At 48.8% G+C, this 16,717-nt stretch overlaps 1 protein-coding gene across 1 annotated transcript in view; it reads right to left on the bottom strand.

Moving 5' to 3' along the window:
• Positions 1–404: 404 nt before the first annotated feature.
• Positions 405–16,717, bottom strand: part of L3MBTL1 (L3MBTL histone methyl-lysine binding protein 1) — a gene marked incomplete at its 3' end in the record, with an annotated part of 16,789 nt that continues 476 nt past the window's right edge. Inside the window, exons 3-22 of the mRNA XM_042892673.1 lie at positions 16,577–16,715; positions 15,577–15,800; positions 14,609–14,753; positions 14,312–14,450; positions 13,567–13,690; positions 12,865–12,961; positions 10,616–10,707; positions 9,911–10,015; positions 8,893–9,028; positions 8,311–8,402; positions 7,155–7,306; positions 5,869–5,945; positions 5,344–5,429; positions 4,660–4,770; positions 4,258–4,372; positions 3,966–4,065; positions 2,885–3,082; positions 2,495–2,541; positions 1,393–1,550; positions 405–467 (exon numbers count right to left, since the gene is read on the bottom strand). Of these exons, the coding sequence (XP_042748607.1) occupies positions 405–467; positions 1,393–1,550; positions 2,495–2,541; positions 2,885–3,082; positions 3,966–4,065; positions 4,258–4,372; positions 4,660–4,770; positions 5,344–5,429; positions 5,869–5,945; positions 7,155–7,306; positions 8,311–8,402; positions 8,893–9,028; positions 9,911–10,015; positions 10,616–10,707; positions 12,865–12,961; positions 13,567–13,690; positions 14,312–14,450; positions 14,609–14,753; positions 15,577–15,800; positions 16,577–16,712 (2,397 nt within the window). The remainder of the gene's footprint in view (positions 468–1,392; positions 1,551–2,494; positions 2,542–2,884; positions 3,083–3,965; positions 4,066–4,257; positions 4,373–4,659; positions 4,771–5,343; positions 5,430–5,868; positions 5,946–7,154; positions 7,307–8,310; positions 8,403–8,892; positions 9,029–9,910; positions 10,016–10,615; positions 10,708–12,864; positions 12,962–13,566; positions 13,691–14,311; positions 14,451–14,608; positions 14,754–15,576; positions 15,801–16,576; positions 16,716–16,717) is intronic.

Genomic DNA, 16,717 nt, shown 5'->3' with positions numbered 1-16,717 from the left:
TTTAGGGTAATATGGTTAGGTCGTGGTTGGACTTGAAGATCTTTAACGTCTTTTCCAACCTGAGAACTTCTATGATTCTATGAAGCTGCAGCACCATTCTCCGACTCCCCAGACAAAGCCTCCTCAGAGGGACCCTTCTTCACTCACACCAAGGGAAGAGGAAAGCACAACATGATAAGGACAGAATCCAGAATCTCCCTCATGCCACTGTCTGCAAAGGCTGACAGTTACACACTGGAATGCCATGCAACTGCCACCCCCGGGGTGGCACCTCCCAGGTGGTGGATGTGCTCTAGGCATTCAGCAGCAAAGCCACTGAAGGAAGGCCAATGGCTAATTCCTTCATCTTCTGTTGGCAAACAGCCGCTTTGGGCTGCCTGCATTCATTCTCCAGCCCTTCTCACCTCATCTCTGAAGAGCTTGGCTTGGTCCTCACAACCCGTCAGAGTTTGAACAAAGCTAAAGACCTTGGAATAAACAGAAAGAAATGTCAAGATGGAAGCAATGTTTCTGTCTGGAGACACCCCTATGAGATCACATCCTCATTTCCATAGAAGCTTTATGAATCCTTTAAGTTAACACATGCCTGGTAGGGCAAAGTGCTGCAGTTGCAGCATTCTCCTATGCCACTCCTGACCAGGGTGTAAGAAGCTGGAACAATTCTTGCCTCAAAGCTTGTTTAGTGGCACCCATCCAAGACATAGCCTGCTCAACAAACAGCATGGGTGCTGGTCCTTTGCAGCCCCAGAGTAGCAAATGCTACAACAGCTTTATCTCCAATAAGCTATCTCCAGCCCAACAAGATGATTCCCACCGAGGAATTGGGGCAGAAGTGGTGCACACAGAGGACATCAGGCAAAGCTGCGTGCTGGGGCTGCCAGTCCAGTCTCAGAGGTCCAGCTACCCAACCTTCAAGAGAAGCCACTACCAATACCAAAGAAAGTAAATAAAAGTGACGAGTATGAATCAGAGGTAAATATTTCATCACAGAGAAAGAAGGAAGCGATTCCCTATCTGCAGAGTCTATGGGAGGTTTTTTTGCTTGTTTGTTGTTTTGTTCTTTATTTAGAAAAGAGAAAACTGATTTGGAAAACTAGTATGCTAAATGAAGACTGTTGTCCTTCACCTGCCTGCCCTGTTAGCATCACATTCAAGCCAAGGAAGAATCTGGTAGTTCTACATATTCTTCCCAAGCCACTGCCATCAGGGCATGTGACTGACAGCTGTCCACACCGTGCTCTCCGGGTGTATCCAGTGGGACACTTCATTAGCCCAGGGAAAAGGCTACTGTTCTGTACCAGGGACATGTACCACTGTGCTGCACAGCTAGCTGAAGTCCTCTCAGTCATGCCAGTGGGTTAGGAACCAGCACACACTCCAAAACTGCCTCACCTCATCAATTGTCCACTTGGCTACTGTGGTTGCTGTGATGCCAGCCACTCCTGGTAGGAGTTTGCAGTGCTGCTCCCAACACAGTGATAGTGAGCGGTCAGGATGGGCAGACAGGGCAGACATGAAGAGCGACTGGTGCATGTTGTCTGAAGAAATAGCTGCCAATAAAAATGCAAAGTGTGATACAAAGAAGGGGGATGAGAACATCCTGTCCCATTCTACAAGCCTTGAAGAAGACTCTGTTCAGGAGAGGACCTGGGGCTGGGAGCAGATGGTCTTGTGGGGTCACGTTATTAAGAGCAAGTGGCTGTCCTTTGAATTAAACAGGATATATTAATGCATCAAAGGCATTCAGTACAGTGGTACTGGAAATGGTGGGCGTAGTTTAGAGACCAGGTTGACTTTGCCTTGTTCTTTTCAGTCCTTCGTAAATTTCAAATCAATTTTCACACCAGAATACCATCCCTTATCATTCAACTCTTTTTAGGTTTATAACAAAACTTTAAGCTTTAGTCTCTGCCCTAATGAGCCAATGATGGTTTCCAATAAGAGATCTTCATTCAGCTCCAGTGATGGGCTAAACACCAAGCCAGCCTAAGGTAAAATCAATACTGGCTGGAGAAAATGCCTTATCACCCTACAGCCACTTATGTACCATGCCAATCATGAGAACTAATTGCCAAGAAAATGTTCAACAACAGGTTCTGTTCTGCAGGAGCAATGTGGCACCTCACACTGAGGATTTGGGGTATAGCACCGATAGGATGAAAGCACAGCACCCTGAGCTGAAGACAAAGTGCCTGGAAAAATGCACAGCCAGAGAGAGACAGTCCCAATTCCCTGCCCTAAAGCACTCAAACATTCACAGATACAAATCAAGAGAAGTGATGAGGGACCAAGTAGAGCACTGGTAAGAGTCACAGACATCCCTTGTTAGACGGCTCGTTTTGACATCATGAAGTCTACACAGCCCTCTGCCTGGTGCTGACCTGTGCAAGGACTGACAGAGCAAGCCAAGGAAAGACATAATTCTGTCAGCCACCACCCCAGCTCAAGTCTTACCCTGTTCTGCAATGACACCATGGCAGAGGAGCGCACTTACTCTGGAAGTCTTCCTGTTGGATCTTCCGGTACTTTGGAGGTCGCCCTCTAAAGATAAAGGAAAACTGATTTCACCTGTGTTGGAATTGGCCTAAGGGCCCTTCGCCACACTGCACAGAGCAATGCCTTGACAGTAGGAGCAAGGATTACCTCTCAGACCCTGACAAAAAGGGCTGACAGCCAAAAAAACATAATGTGAATAAAAAAAAAAAAAAAAACAGGAGAGGTGTCAAAGGTCACTCAATAGAGCTGCAATAACAAACACCAGCTGTTAGCAAACATGCTCCCCTGAAGGCAAGGAGTCTCTCCAACTCAACCATCCATCCTACAGATGTCATGTGTAGCCCAGCGGCCCCACACTGCTGTGCAGGGGTCGCCAAGTTTCCCCTACCTCCCATGGTGCCGAGATTTCTTCCGCTGAGGGAAGCCGATCAGGTTCCTCTTGCGAGTTGAGGCCTCGGTGTCAGACAAGTCTGCCTTAAGCCTGCCCTGGTTCTTCTCCGCCAGTGGGCACCCTGAGAGGCAGTAGTGTGCTGTGAATCTCCCTGTCACGTGTCCTGATCCATCACAACCCGGTGTTGGGCACTTCCTAGAGAAAAGAGGACAGGTGAGAGTAGAACAAAGCATGAGGCAAGAGTGGGTGAAGCTGGCTTGGGACCACCATCCAACCCCAACTGCTAGAAGCCATAGCCTTGGCCAAGCAAAGTGTAGTAAAGATTTGCTGAACACATTCCCTGGGGCTGTGGTGCCAGCTGTGTGGGCTCATACATAGGGCAAGTCCAGTCCCTCCAGGTACGAACACCTGTCCTATCTTGTCCACTGGCACCACAACCACCCTGTGCAAGTCAGCAGAATGCTGATCAAGCAGGTCAGTGGGGTTCGTAGGAGTGCTTCCTCACAGGCATCCAGATTAGCCTCAAAATAGGACAAAGCATGTGCCATGACTGTGCCCAGGAGGTAAACCTCTGGGAGCCACACTTGCCTCCCTCATTCTCAAGTACTCTCTGCTATACTCGCTTCTCTGCTCTGGTGACAGCCTGTCATGCTGGGGTTAGCATTACACCCGCACTGATTTCTCCTGAAAAGGGTCATACAAACAACTGACAATGCCTTGAGGGAGATGTCCCCTCTCAGTACTTCCTAGCTTACAAGCTCACAGTGAAAGGTAGGGGTGGGAGGAATATCATTCTCAAAGCATCATCTACAAGTACATAAAGGCCATCCTCTACAAGGCTTACAGGACCCCTTGCAGATGAACTTGAAGAGCATCCTCAGGAGCTCTGGGGACACAGGACAGGTACAGAAAGGAAAGCATCAGCTCATCGGCAGTTAAGCTGGCAGCAGGCTCCAGGGACAGAGCCAGGCATAGGGTGGGTGCACGGAAGGACTGGCTGCTGACAGGCACAGAGGAAGGCTCTGGCACATAGCTGGCAGGGAAGCTCTGACCCTCTGAGCTGAGCTGCGGAGCTCACCTGTGGTGAAAGCTGTACTTGGAGCTCTTGGTATGAGGGATGTTCTTGCAGCCCAGGGTTGGGCAGCCTGAGTGAGCAGAAGAAGCTGGTTCCTTTGGCCCTAGACCAGAAGAACAAGGGACAGACTGTCATAGGCACAGCCCCAGACACTCCAGCATGCACCAAACTGGAGTATTTTCCCCATGGAAGCCCTTCCTCCCTGCCCACCCTTGACCAGCACAATGGATGCACGTGGACAGGTAATGGTGACTGTGGGGATCAGGCACTCTTGGGCCCTGGTATGAGAACTTACTAAGAGGAGGCTGCAGTGGATGACCAGTTTTTGAGCACCAGCCTATGGGATGTATGTCTGGATGATCTGCATCAATCCAGAAATCATATATGTGGCTCCAACCATCAAAGTGGATCTGGGGAAAAAAGTAGAGACGTCACCCTTTAAACCTCAGTGTACCTCCAGGAGTAGCTCTGAAGTCTTCCAAGCTGATAGCATGCAACAGAGCAGGGAAACAAGATTTTGCAACACAAGATTTTGCTCCACTCCTGGATTCAGGCACTGGGGCTTGCCATCTGCCATCTTATGCACTGTGCGCTTCCACAGACCTCTATATACTTTGCCATTGCAACTGGCAGTGAATTAGGAAAGACAAGAGAAGCCGGCACAGTGCCTGGACCTAGGCTCAGCACTAAGACCCACTTTTATCCTGTGATCTTCCACATCCTCCACACTGGCCACTCGGATGAGGGAAGGAGTCCTCCTGTCCACTGCCTCGAGCTTCATGTTGACGAGGAAGCCATGGGGCGGGCGCTGGAACAAGAAAAAATATAGGTCAGCAGGAAGTAGGGCTACGCTCAGGATCCTGTCACCCCCAGACTGCTTTCCCAGAAACATATGTATTCCCAAAGCCCAGCTCCTACCCCCTGTCCTGTCCAGATAAGAGCCACTGCTGCTCATATTGGCTACCAGGAGAGTATGAACAGAACTCCCAGATCTGAACTGTGTTTTTAACAAGATGGAAAAGCTATGCCCAAAGGAAGAACGCTTTCAAGAGTCATTTAGGGACTTTATAACACAGCTGCACTTGGCTGGACATAGCTGTTGTTGAAAAAAGTGGAGATAGCTGTCAAGCAAATTTAAATGATTTTCCATCACACAGCTTCTGTCTAGCAGAGGTGATGGCCATTCTTCTGATTTTTTCCCATTTTGATCTATTTGCCTAGGACAGCCTTCACTTCTGAACCTTGAGCATAGATCTGAATCCTAGGCCTGTGGTAAGAAGATGCTAAACATCTCTTTACTCTTCATAAATTTGAAGACCTGACAATAGAGAAAATTTGAATTCCTGCCCACGTATAATGAAGAAGATGATGTGGCACTCACCACTTTAAAAGCCCAAGCTGGGACAGCAGATGCTCCTGTTTCTTTTAAGTACTTTTCCCAGGTGAAATTATCAGGGTCAGGATAATCTAGAAGGGAAAGATGCAGAAAGTGAGATACACAACAGCAGGAAGATGGCAAGTAACCCAGAGGCCTTGAAAGACCAACCATGCCTGTGCCATGTATATGGAAACCTAGGAGACATTAAGATGCGCTACTATTTTGCCCTGGACCATGAAACCCAGGGTGCAGGGAAGCAGGAACGTTTGGGCCTGCACATATAGCTTGGGTCTTCCTGACCTTTCCACTTGGCCTGACACAAACATCATGCTGGACCTGAACATATATGTACAAGAGACTCTTGTACGTGCCACCTCCTTGGCCACAACCTTGCTGAAGAAACTGCCTGGGCCTGCAGGCAAGCACAGGCCATGGGGTTTGATTCCCTAGGCATCCCGTCCCACCCCAGAAAGCCTGTCTCTGAGGTGATGTGCCACTGAAGGCTGTGTTCCCCAGCTATCAACTCACCTTGAGGAGGTGTGAGGGGTTTGCCATGCTCCTGACACCATCCGACTGGGTGAATGTATGGACTGCTGGGGTCACACCTAGAAAATACATCTAAACCATTATACAGGACTGAGACACCTGTCTCACCCCTGCTAGACTGTGCAGGCTGCCAGGGCCTGGGATAGGCCAGCAAGTGGCACAGACTAGATCTACACCATCAGCAAAAGCCCCTGCAGAAAGAAAGGCTTTCTACAGCACCTTTGGCCCTGAGTGACCCAGGGGACTCCAGGCCCTAGCAGGGCAAGGGCTGGAGTGGAGTACTCCATCTCACAAGAGCAGGACATGAATGTGAGCTGGATGGAACTGCTGTGTCAGAGCTGTCCAGGGAAAAGCAACCCTGTGGGGGTTACATGCCATGTCTTTCAGAGTTCACAGCAGTCAAATCTGGGCAACCAGCAGGGGTCACACCCTGGTCACAGCTCCTAGTACATCCCAGAACACTTGAGGTCTGCCTTAGATCAGAGCATGAAGTACTTATTTTGCGTAGCCAACACCAGCAAGGAGCAGCCACAGACAGAAACTGCTGCAGCCTCACAGTTCCTTGTGGTGCAAAATAAGAGTATTAGTAACAAAGCAGAACTCTGTGCTACTTGGCTTAAATTGGCCTCAACTGGGATACCTGCACACACACATCCACAGAGGCAAACAACGCCTCACATACAAGCCCAGGAACTCTTTTTAAGAGTAGGTATCCAGCCTCTGCCTCAGATGCATTGCAAAAAACCCTCTTTGACACCCAAGTGGGTATCAGGGCCTGTGATCAGACCTGTCTTAGCCCTGTGTTACCTAAAAGGCCACAGCAACATCCCAGAAAGTGACAATGAACAGGTAAAGGTTTGCACCCCAGCACAGGTGGGTGACCCTCTTCTTCAGTCTCATAATGGACTCAAGTTGCACCAGGGTAGGTTTAGATTGAATGTTAGGAATCATTTCTTCATGGAGAGGATGGTCAAGTACTGGAACAGTCTATCCAAGGAACTGTTGGAGTCTCCACCTCTGGACATGGTTTACTGATAGGACTTGGTAGATCAGATGATGGTCAGACGTCAAGATCCTGAATGTCTTTTCTAATCTACATGGTTCTATGATTGTTACTGGGTCAGTCTATGAGTGTTACAGCGTCAGATTGTTGCTTGATCTGCAGCAGCATACTTGTGGTATTGTACTGTTTTCTAAAGCACCTCATCACTCTTGCTGAAGCAAGAAGAGAGTTGGCACTGGGAACCTAGAAGCCTCTGTGCACTTACCAGTAATCGTAAGTATCATCCCAGTTGTCAAAGTGCACCAAAAAGCGATCGTCCACCACATCAGTCACTGTGGCAACACAGATCAGGGAAGGATTCATGCGGTCCACAGCCTCAAGCTTCATGCCCACTTCGAAGCCTGGGGGAGCCTCACGCTGGGAGGAGAAAGAAGCAAGTTTCTTTCACAGCCTCAGACCCAGCACCCTTCTTAACACTTCCCTTGCCTGCTGCAAGAGAGCAGCTGCCTAAAACAAGACCCTCTCAGGCCTGCAGGCAGGCTTAGGGCCACTTAGGGTCAGAAGGGTCCGTGTATGTAAGAGAACAGGCAGAGGGTAATTAAATCACCCTGGCCATACAAAAAGAAAGAAAAAAGTCTTTAGACCCTCAAGATCTTCTATAAGGAGAGAAAACTTGCCTCCAACTTATACTGATTTCAGTCTAGTCATGTTGCTACTGTGTTAGCTACTAATGCCCTAGGTTTGGTAGAAAGAGCTGGGTCAGTGCCCTGCGTCCTACCTTGCCTTACTTCCTGGATCCCAAATCTGCAAAACACTGTGTCACATATTCTAACGGAACTGCTGCAGAAAATCACATCCCCACCTCGGCAGGGAATCCATGCATTCATGGACTTAGCCACAGTAAATAACTTAAAGAGACTGATTTATCAGTAGGTTTAGTTTCCTCTGCAGCTGGAAAGAAGCCAGCAGCATTTTTCATTCCGCTACATTCTCACTTCCTTTACCCAAGCTGCCACATGAAAAACAAAGGCAGAGACAGAGATAATGAAGATAGAAAACAGATAATGGGACATGAATAGTTTGTTTGGTTTTCTTTGGCAAAATATTTGTTGAGAGTAATACCTATTTCTCCCCAGTCAATACCTTTGAAACGTATGTTAACAATCTGTGAGAAGGACCCAGATGAGAAAGGAAATCAGCCCAGCTCCAATTTTGGGCACGGCAAGCCTGTGCCCAACGTAAGGATCTTCAGCAGCTAAGCACACCACATCTTGACAAGCAACACAAGCAATGCATTCTCTTGGCCCTACTCACTGTGGCTTTGAGAATTGTGGGGTGAACAGAGAAAAGCCCAATATTCAATTGGAGAGTAGTCACCCCAAACCCACAGGCTCTGACAGGGAGGAGAAGCTGCTACTCACAGTGTTTCGGATCACAAAGAGGTGCTTAGGAGCTGCCTGTGCCTTTGTTATCTTCAGGTAGTTTGTCCAGCTGAATTCTTCTTCCTTATAACCTAAAACCCCTCAGGAAGAGAAATGAGAGCAGCAAGTTCACAGGGAGCCAAGAGGTCATGTGGTTGAGCCTGAACATCCTAATCCAGCCAGCCCTCACACCAAGGGTGGGCAGGGTTTTGAACAGCCATTGAGCACCTATAGCCTATGGTTTAGGCCAGTGTCTGACTTCAGAGGGGTGCTAAGAAATGTTAGCATTGGAGTGGAAAAACAGCTTAGCACTGGAGAGCACTGGTCCTCTGCCCAGGAGTGCACTGCATCCAGGTTGTGGTAGCACCAGTGTGCACCAGCTAGTGCATCCAAGGCAACAGGGCTTCGCCCCAGAATGGAAGGGAAGTTTAATGTTGATGGGTACCTAAAGTGGTGTCCTGCAGCAACACCCAGCACAGTATCATCCCTCCTGGAACCCAGGGAGTCTCCTATTCTTGCACTGGGGGCCTGTTATTCATTCCCTTCCTTCCTTCAATAAGGCCCATCAACCAAGATTCATACCTTTTGGAGGCTGGAGTTTGTGTCCTGTCTCTTCAAACCAGCCAGCAGGGTGGATGTCAGGGGAGTCAGCATTCAGCCAGAAATCATGGCACTCAGAGTAGCCGTCAAAGTGAAGACGCATCCGATAGCCACATACCTACCCACAGAAACAGCAGGAGAAGGAAAGAACCATGGAAACCTGCTGTCCCTGGCTGGATGTTGCACCCACCACCCCTCCCACACAACATTTCAATACAGCACTTAAGGAAGCCTTAAGAAACAAAACTTAAGAAACAAAAATCATATGCCAGTGCACAAATCAGGATGCCAGACCCAAGAGCTATCCAATATGGATCAAGGTAAGTATAAGGCCACTGCTACCTTCTGAGCAGGGGGTTTCAGGCTGGTGCTTAAGATGCCACAGTAAAATATCTCTGTATTCACTTTATGTGATGGAACCAGTGAGTGCAAGTATTCCCTTTTCTGCGTTCGTGGGAAATGTTTGCATAGAGGTATATCTAAATGCCATGTTGCTCTGGTGAAATCTCTCCAGTAGCAGAACAGTATCCACTGTCATGAGGGTGATTTTCCTGGCTGCCTGTGGGCCCAGAGTGAAATGCAAGGCAAGTCCGATTTGGGGACATGACAAATGACTGAGTGGAAAATCCAGGACCCAGAGGGCCTCTGCAGGCACAAGATCAATGGGACACCTTCACTTCTTCCATCTCCAGGGCTCAGACCTGTCTGAGAGGCATCAACTCAAAAGTAAGAATCCGTTGCCAATACCACAGTACAACACCATACCCCATGGCTCCAGGGTGGCAAAGAGAATAACTGGGCTGCGACATGGCAGCTGCTCCAAAGCACTGGCTCCTGCCCTTACAAACAGGAAGGAAACATCCATTTGCTTGACAGAGGTGATAGAGTGCTAGCTCATTTCATGCAGTGCTGGCAGCAGAATGCAAGTGAGGGCCCCAAACTCCTGTTCCACTGGGCAGGAAGGACATGCAGAGAGACGCAGAAAGCAAAGGCACCTTACCTCAGCCACCGTCAGGATAAAGTACATGGATGGGTGTTGTGGATCAATTCCCTCCAGCTTCATCCCCACTTTAAACCCATTCTTGTGCTGGGAAGCTACTTGGTACTGGAAACAAAAATGAAAATACAATGTAAAAAAATGGCAGATGTAAATGGGTCTAGAACCATCCCAAGGAACAACCATCAGCCTATGGGAGCTGCTGGGCCCAGGAGACTGTGGGCAACAGGTTATGTTTTTGGCCAAATTGTTAATGCTTTTTCCACAGAAAAAAAAACACCTTCCTCCACCTCCTTGTGGGTTTGTGTCTCTTGCTGCTGTCAGGGCATAGTATCCCTAGGCTGACAAGGAGTGGGACATGGGGTGTGGGCTCCTCTTGCACCCTGGCAATCAATGGGAGGTGGGGACACAGATCCTCTGCATAGCCTCAGGAGAGCCCAGGCCTGACTTGAGGAAGGACTGGAAGGGCTCCACCAACCTCCCAGAGCAATAGGCAGACATGGGGCACTTGGGACAGGGACAGCATCCTGCTCGGGAGCAGGACTTGGGGTCAATCAGAACTGGAGGCTGACTGGTCACTTCCAAGTGAAGATGGGAACCCCACTAAATAGGGAAGCAAAGAACAGAGGAGAAAGAGGAGGAGTAGGAAAGAAAAGGTACAGAAAAGAGAAGATGAAGGAGGGAAAAAGACGGAAAATCCCAACTCACATCCTGGAAGAGATCTAAAGGGGCAGCGACAGCTTTCTGCTCCTCCAAGTAGGACGCCCAAGACCAGCCTTCTTTCTTCTCCTCGCTGGCACCTGAGCGCAGCACAAACGCACACACAAGAGGCGCTGCTGAGGTTCTGCTCCAGCCCCAGTCCCTGCCTGCCTTGGGCAGGTGAGCACACAGGTCTGTCCCACTGGGGCCACATCCCACTCTCACACACAGTCCTGCATAACTGCAAAGCTCAGCACTGTCCTACCAGAACCCCTTCTTCAGCAAACCTGGTCAGCTGCCCAAGGAGCCAAGTGATCCCCCCTCTCACACAGTAACCCAAATGTCTTTTGCTGCTGTACAACACTCTAGAAGGCACCTAAAGACCATGAGCCATCTTGTGCAATAGCATCAGGACACCTCTGCAACCAGTCCTCCAGCCAGTACATCTGAAATGGCCACTGTGCTGACAGATCTGAGACAACCAGCACAATCCATCTAGAAGTCTGGGAATCACTCCCCAACGCAAGTGGCTCCCAGCCAGTCAAACCACCTTCCTCCACTACTTCAGAGGAACAAATTCTGCTATCTTCTCTGAGTCCTCCTCAGACAGCAGAGCCACAGTGATGCCCTAGAGATACACTTACCCTTATAATACTCATTTAAAGAAGACAATACCCAAAACAGCAAAATATGTCCAGGAAATGCATGAGGACAAATTTCATACTTCTGGAGAGTGATAAATACACCCAGAGACAGAATGTGCACCTACTTTGCTGCACCGAAGTATACAGGTGCGTATTTTGTCTACAGATGAATTTCTAAAACATGAGAAAATAAAATGCTGGAAATAACAAAGCTCAGCACTGCTTACTTGTAAACAGCAGGGAAGATCTGTGTTCAGGGCTCAGACTTTAGAGAAAAGGAGCTGGCAAACACACACAACCTCCCTTTTCAGTAGTGCTTTGCTCGCTGTACTCACAGAATCATAGAATGGCTTAGGTTGGAAGGGATACTGAACACCATCTAGTTCCACATTTCTGCTGTGGGTAGGGTTGCCAAGCACTAAATCAGGCACTAGATAAGGTTGCCCACAGCCCCGTCCAGCCTCACCTTACAGGGATGGGGCATCCATAGCTGTGGCAGTCTCGCTACTCTCTCAGTGAAAAATTTCCCCAACATCAAATCTAAATCTCCGAGCTTAAAACTGTTCCCCCTTGTCCTATCACTGTTCATCCATGTAAAACGTTGATTCCTCTCCTGCTTACAAGCTCCCTTAAAGTACTGGAGGACCACTGTCAGGTCTCCTCCATCCTTCTCCAGGCTGCACAAGCCCAGGCTGTCTGCACAGAAGAGGTGCTCCAGCCCTTTGAGCAGCCTCGTGGCCCTCCTTTGGACCTATTCAAAATCAGGGCTTGGCAACCATCTAGAGCCTGTTACAGTCCCTGCATTTTGCTGTGGAGGTGAGTACGGAGCTGGAATAGTTTCATTTTGAAATAACTTAAAGTATGACCTTTCACTTCAAAAGAAAATATACTTTCCATAAATGTTTACTTCCAGTATTTTCACAAGTTTTCCTCTCCTCTCTCACCCCCTATCATACTCCAAGGTGGGGGGGGGGAAAAAAAAGCAAGCAAACAGTGTGTTCCTCAGTTCATCCAATTTCCCTCTGATTTCACCACATCTCTGTGTTTGAAATTTGCTCTGATTCAGTCTAGGAATAGATCCCTGTGACATGAGCCAGTCCCAAATCACTGGACTCCTACAAGCCAAGACCTACAGGAGCAGCACCCAAACCTGTGAGCTCCTGATGTCAAGAGGGAAGTTCCCTTTGAGACCATCCAAAGAGGAGGGAACAGCCAGACAAGGCACAAACAGGTTATTGCTCAGGACAGCATCTCTCAGAGTGGAATATCCGCACAGGAGGGTTGATTCCCAAAGGGAGGGACCAGAAAGCACTGTACATTACGAGACAGCTCCTGAAGAAGACACAGCCATAACTTGTAAGGGTGCAACCATTCCACAGGGAGAAAGAGAGGAAAGGAAAGAAAGGGAAAGAGACAGAGAGAGCAGGATCAATCAAGCAGAGGAGTTCACAAGATTTCAAGAACATGCACCAATGTCTGGCACTGGTGCTCAACTCTGCTGGAGCACCAAAATGCTGGCCCAAGCCCTGAAGGATTGCAGTAAGACCCTGCAGCCCTCACCATGCATTCCCATCCACACTGCTGTGGCAGAGGACTGCTCACCCCAACACCGACCTGGCCCCTCTGTACCGTGCTGGCTCCAAGTGTCAGCCTCTGTATTGCTGATGGCAGAGTCTCCCACAGAGTTTTTCAGCTCTTCCTGCTTTTCCTCCTTGATACAAGAGCAGACAAAGGTGTTAGATGTCAGGATTCCTGCACAGAGGTTTATGCTGCATGTTGTACCTTCACACCAGTGTCAAGGGCCAAGATAAGCCTCCAAAAACATCCATGATTCAACTGATGCTTAGCCCAGAAATGGGAAGCCAACAGGATTGATCTCAGAATCTGACAGGGAAATTTTGGTATTGTGTGTTAGCAATGACGTCTGGTGTGAATCTGCTACAGCCAGGCCTGGCAAGTAGAGCAAGTAGAGCTTGCCTTGTCAAGCAGTTCTGTCCCCCAGAAACACATCACACAGATAGATGTTCTCTTCAGCACTTCTACTCTAGAGTGGCCTAGATTCAAGACAACAGTTGAGAGCATTCAGTACCTAAAAAAGCCCAATCAGAACACATCCAATACTGAACACTCCCATGCACTCAGTATGCCAAACAGCCAGCCAATTATCTAGAAGCCATGATATTCGCCTTTTTGGCACTAACAGCTTCAGGTTACCCCTTCAACATACTGCTAATATGGCACTGAAAAACACTGATGAGAGCCGCACACAGTAACACTGACATGGGCACACATATGCTTGCCTTGCCTTCTTCCTACCATTTGCTCAGATTCATAGTCTTCTTCCGAAGGGCTCTGGTAGTCCTTCCTCTTTCGTTTCTTCGCTGGCTTGAGGATTTCAGTGGCACTGGTGCTGCTGGCAGAGTTTTCCACAATGACAGATCTACGCAGATGAAAAGTAAACCACTGTGGTAAAATATATGGCAATATCTGTGGCATTGGTAAGGGAGTCAGTCCTGGAGAAGTGCTGTTGTTCCATTTCCTATTTCCTTCCTCCTAACTAACTTATACACTTCTCTGAGCACCAGAGCTGGCAAGCAGTCAGAACCAGAATACAGAGCAGAACCACCCTCATACACTAGTATTGGAAAACTGAACCTAGGGATGGGCCCACAGAGATGCTGGAAAATCAGTCCTGGAAGTCACACATCAGTAAGCAGAAAGGTTGGAAATGCAACCCATGCTTTCCACTGCTGCTCCGCCTGGAAGCGCCCGCTATAGCAAACTCCCACAGCAGTCCTGCCCCAGCAGATGCATGTTTATGAGGCCACAAACTGGGTAAGAGAAAATCTACCTTCCTGCAGCTTTTGTTGCGCCTTGGAACAATTCTTCCCCACACTATACTCTGGACACCCTGCCTACAGGGAAGACAGAAACAAGTGGGGTCCTCAGAACCTGCAATACGAGCTTGCATCTCTTCCTGGAAGCATGCTGATTAGGGGGGAGAGAGGGAAGACAGGTGGATAGATATGTCCCTGCATGGAGCAAACCCGCCTTCCTTTACCTTTCTTTGAACTGCTGGTGACAATGCTCACTGCAGAAACCCCTGCCTTCCCGGGCTCCATCTGATACATGTCTCCGGCCACAGGTATCACAGTGGCAAATGCTATCTGCTGTAGGCAGTTTGGGTTGCTCTGGCACATCTGAGTCAGAGAGAAGAGGAACAGTGAGGCACAAGAGTATCAAAGAAAGAAAAAAAAAGCAAGAAGCAGGAGATATTTGCCTTGCTTATACCCTAAGACAGACAGCACATGCTGGATGATGTTACCCATCCCCAGAAGTGCCAATAAGATGCTCTTACCCTGAGCAACAATAGTATTGTCCCTGCTAGTGGGTGCCACATCTGACTGCCCATCTTTCTTCGCATGACCCTCCTTTATAGCTTCTGCTGGAGGCATCTTATCAGCACTCACCACCTTCAGCGTCCCATACTCATTTATTCGAAACTATGTCATTGAACCAAAAAACAGAAGGAAAAAGTTAACAAAGAGGCAGAAATGTAACTTTATAGCTAGTGGGTGCATATGAATTCCGAGAATAACAGGGGCAAGGCTTGGTGATTACTGTGTTCAGAAAGAGGATGGCTCCTCCAGTGACAGAGGTGAGCACAAAAGTCAGCAATCCTGATGCCCCACCATGCAGTCCCTGCTAGCTACTGAGCCTACCCTGCATGGTCCAAGAAGAGAGAAGAAGCATGAGAGGCTCTAATCCCAGGCCTCATCTGCTGTCTGCCTGCACTTCGGTGTGATCAGCACCAGCTGGTAGCACTGAGAGGGATCATGATGTGCTAAATAGAAGCTGAGAAATCAGTGCACTTCATGCAAGCTATTTCGTACTACTCAGTAGCCTCAGTATACTTAAAAGCTGTCTGATGAGTGCAAGGCTGCTGCTTTTACGGTGAGCACAGGACTCCATTGAGAGCGAACTCCATAACATGGCTTGGAAAGGAAAAATACCCCACACAGAAAGTAGCATTCCTCTTCTCCCTGTGCAGGGCACAACACTGCAGTGCCAAACACAGCATGTACATGCTCTCTTTGCTAAGATCACAGTACAGGGCAGTCACAGAGATGGGGAATGAGCAGCCTCACAGAGCAGGAACAGCTGAAGTATTCTCTGGCTGGGCCTTGGGTACTGCCAGGGCCCTGCATCATATTCCAGAGGTCCCAGGCTGGCACAGGCTTGGGGGCTGCCACTTAAAAGGGCAAGCATTGGAGAGAGTAGCAGAATGGTGGAAGGAGGACAAATATGGCCCGTGGTTGCACTTACCCGCAGGTTACTCCCAGGCAAAGTAGCCACTCCATCTTTCCACTCCAACACACGGACTGTGTTGCAGGTCTGCACCCCACTGATCTGGGGGATGACAGTGGCTGTGATGGGTTCGCTCCCTACTCCCTTCTCTGGCCTCTCAGCCCCTGTGTTTCTTGGTGGCTCCCTGGGGAATCGCTGGATTTCTAAGGTGCTTGTAGGAAGGTTGATGGTAGTGGCATTTGCTTGAGAGGGGAAGAAAAGAAACAACCGACCAGAGACATACACAGAATGTTTTGCTGATGCAAACAAATCAAACAAAGGAATCACAGCAGCCTCAGGTAGCACAAAGTAACAGACATAATCTTCCAGCCAAGGGCTCAGTATGGTGTTCTAAAGCACTCACGTGCAGGGAGTGTGGCCCAACAGGATCTGCAGCCAGAGATGCCGGCGTGAGGAGGTGGCACTATCCATATTCAGGGGATCTTACTTCAGCCTAACTTCAGCCCGCTCCCATGATCAGAATGCCACATTGAAGCAGAGTGCTAGTAAGCTTCTGGACTGCTCAATGAATGCACTATACAGTCCACGGCTTTTCCACAGCAGGATCCAAGGTCAGGAGGAGGAACAATTAGGACATTTGCTTCTACGGTGCTCAGCTGGGCCAGATTAGCCCTAGAACTGCAACACAGGAGCCCATACACTCTGCAAAGCAGGCACCCAGGCAAACTGCACTGCGCTGGCACAGGGCCCTAGAAATCAGAGCTTCATTTCAAAAGCTGAAGGCTTTTGATCAGCCAGAAACCATCCAAGTGATGTGGGATAGCCACAGAGAATTTCTAAGATAGTAACAGCAACACAACCTTGCCTCCCAAGGTTTGGGAGGATCATAGACATACAAGAAGTGTGATACATGTCAATGCGTGGTGAGAGAGCTGAGGAAGCTCAGTTAGACAGGGCAAACATAGAATCATAGAATATCCCACTCTACAGAGGACCATCCAAAAATCAGACCGCATACCTGGTAAGATGAAGGCAGTCGTTGGTAGGTGGGTGGTCTGCACGGTGCTCTCAGTGGTGACCACATGAACGCTGACCTCCCCAGCAGCATTTCCTTTCATGGTTCTCACAACCTCCATCTCTGCTCTGCCATCCATCACCT

Source organism: Lagopus leucura, unplaced genomic scaffold (assembly GCF_019238085.1).
Source record: "Lagopus leucura isolate 7727_CA_CO unplaced genomic scaffold, USGS_WTPT01 35286-7_obj-0_obj, whole genome shotgun sequence".
NCBI lineage: Eukaryota > Metazoa > Chordata > Aves > Galliformes > Phasianidae > Lagopus > Lagopus leucura.
Note: the sequence above shows the minus strand (reverse complement) of the source record. Positions and strands in the feature narration are given on the sequence as shown.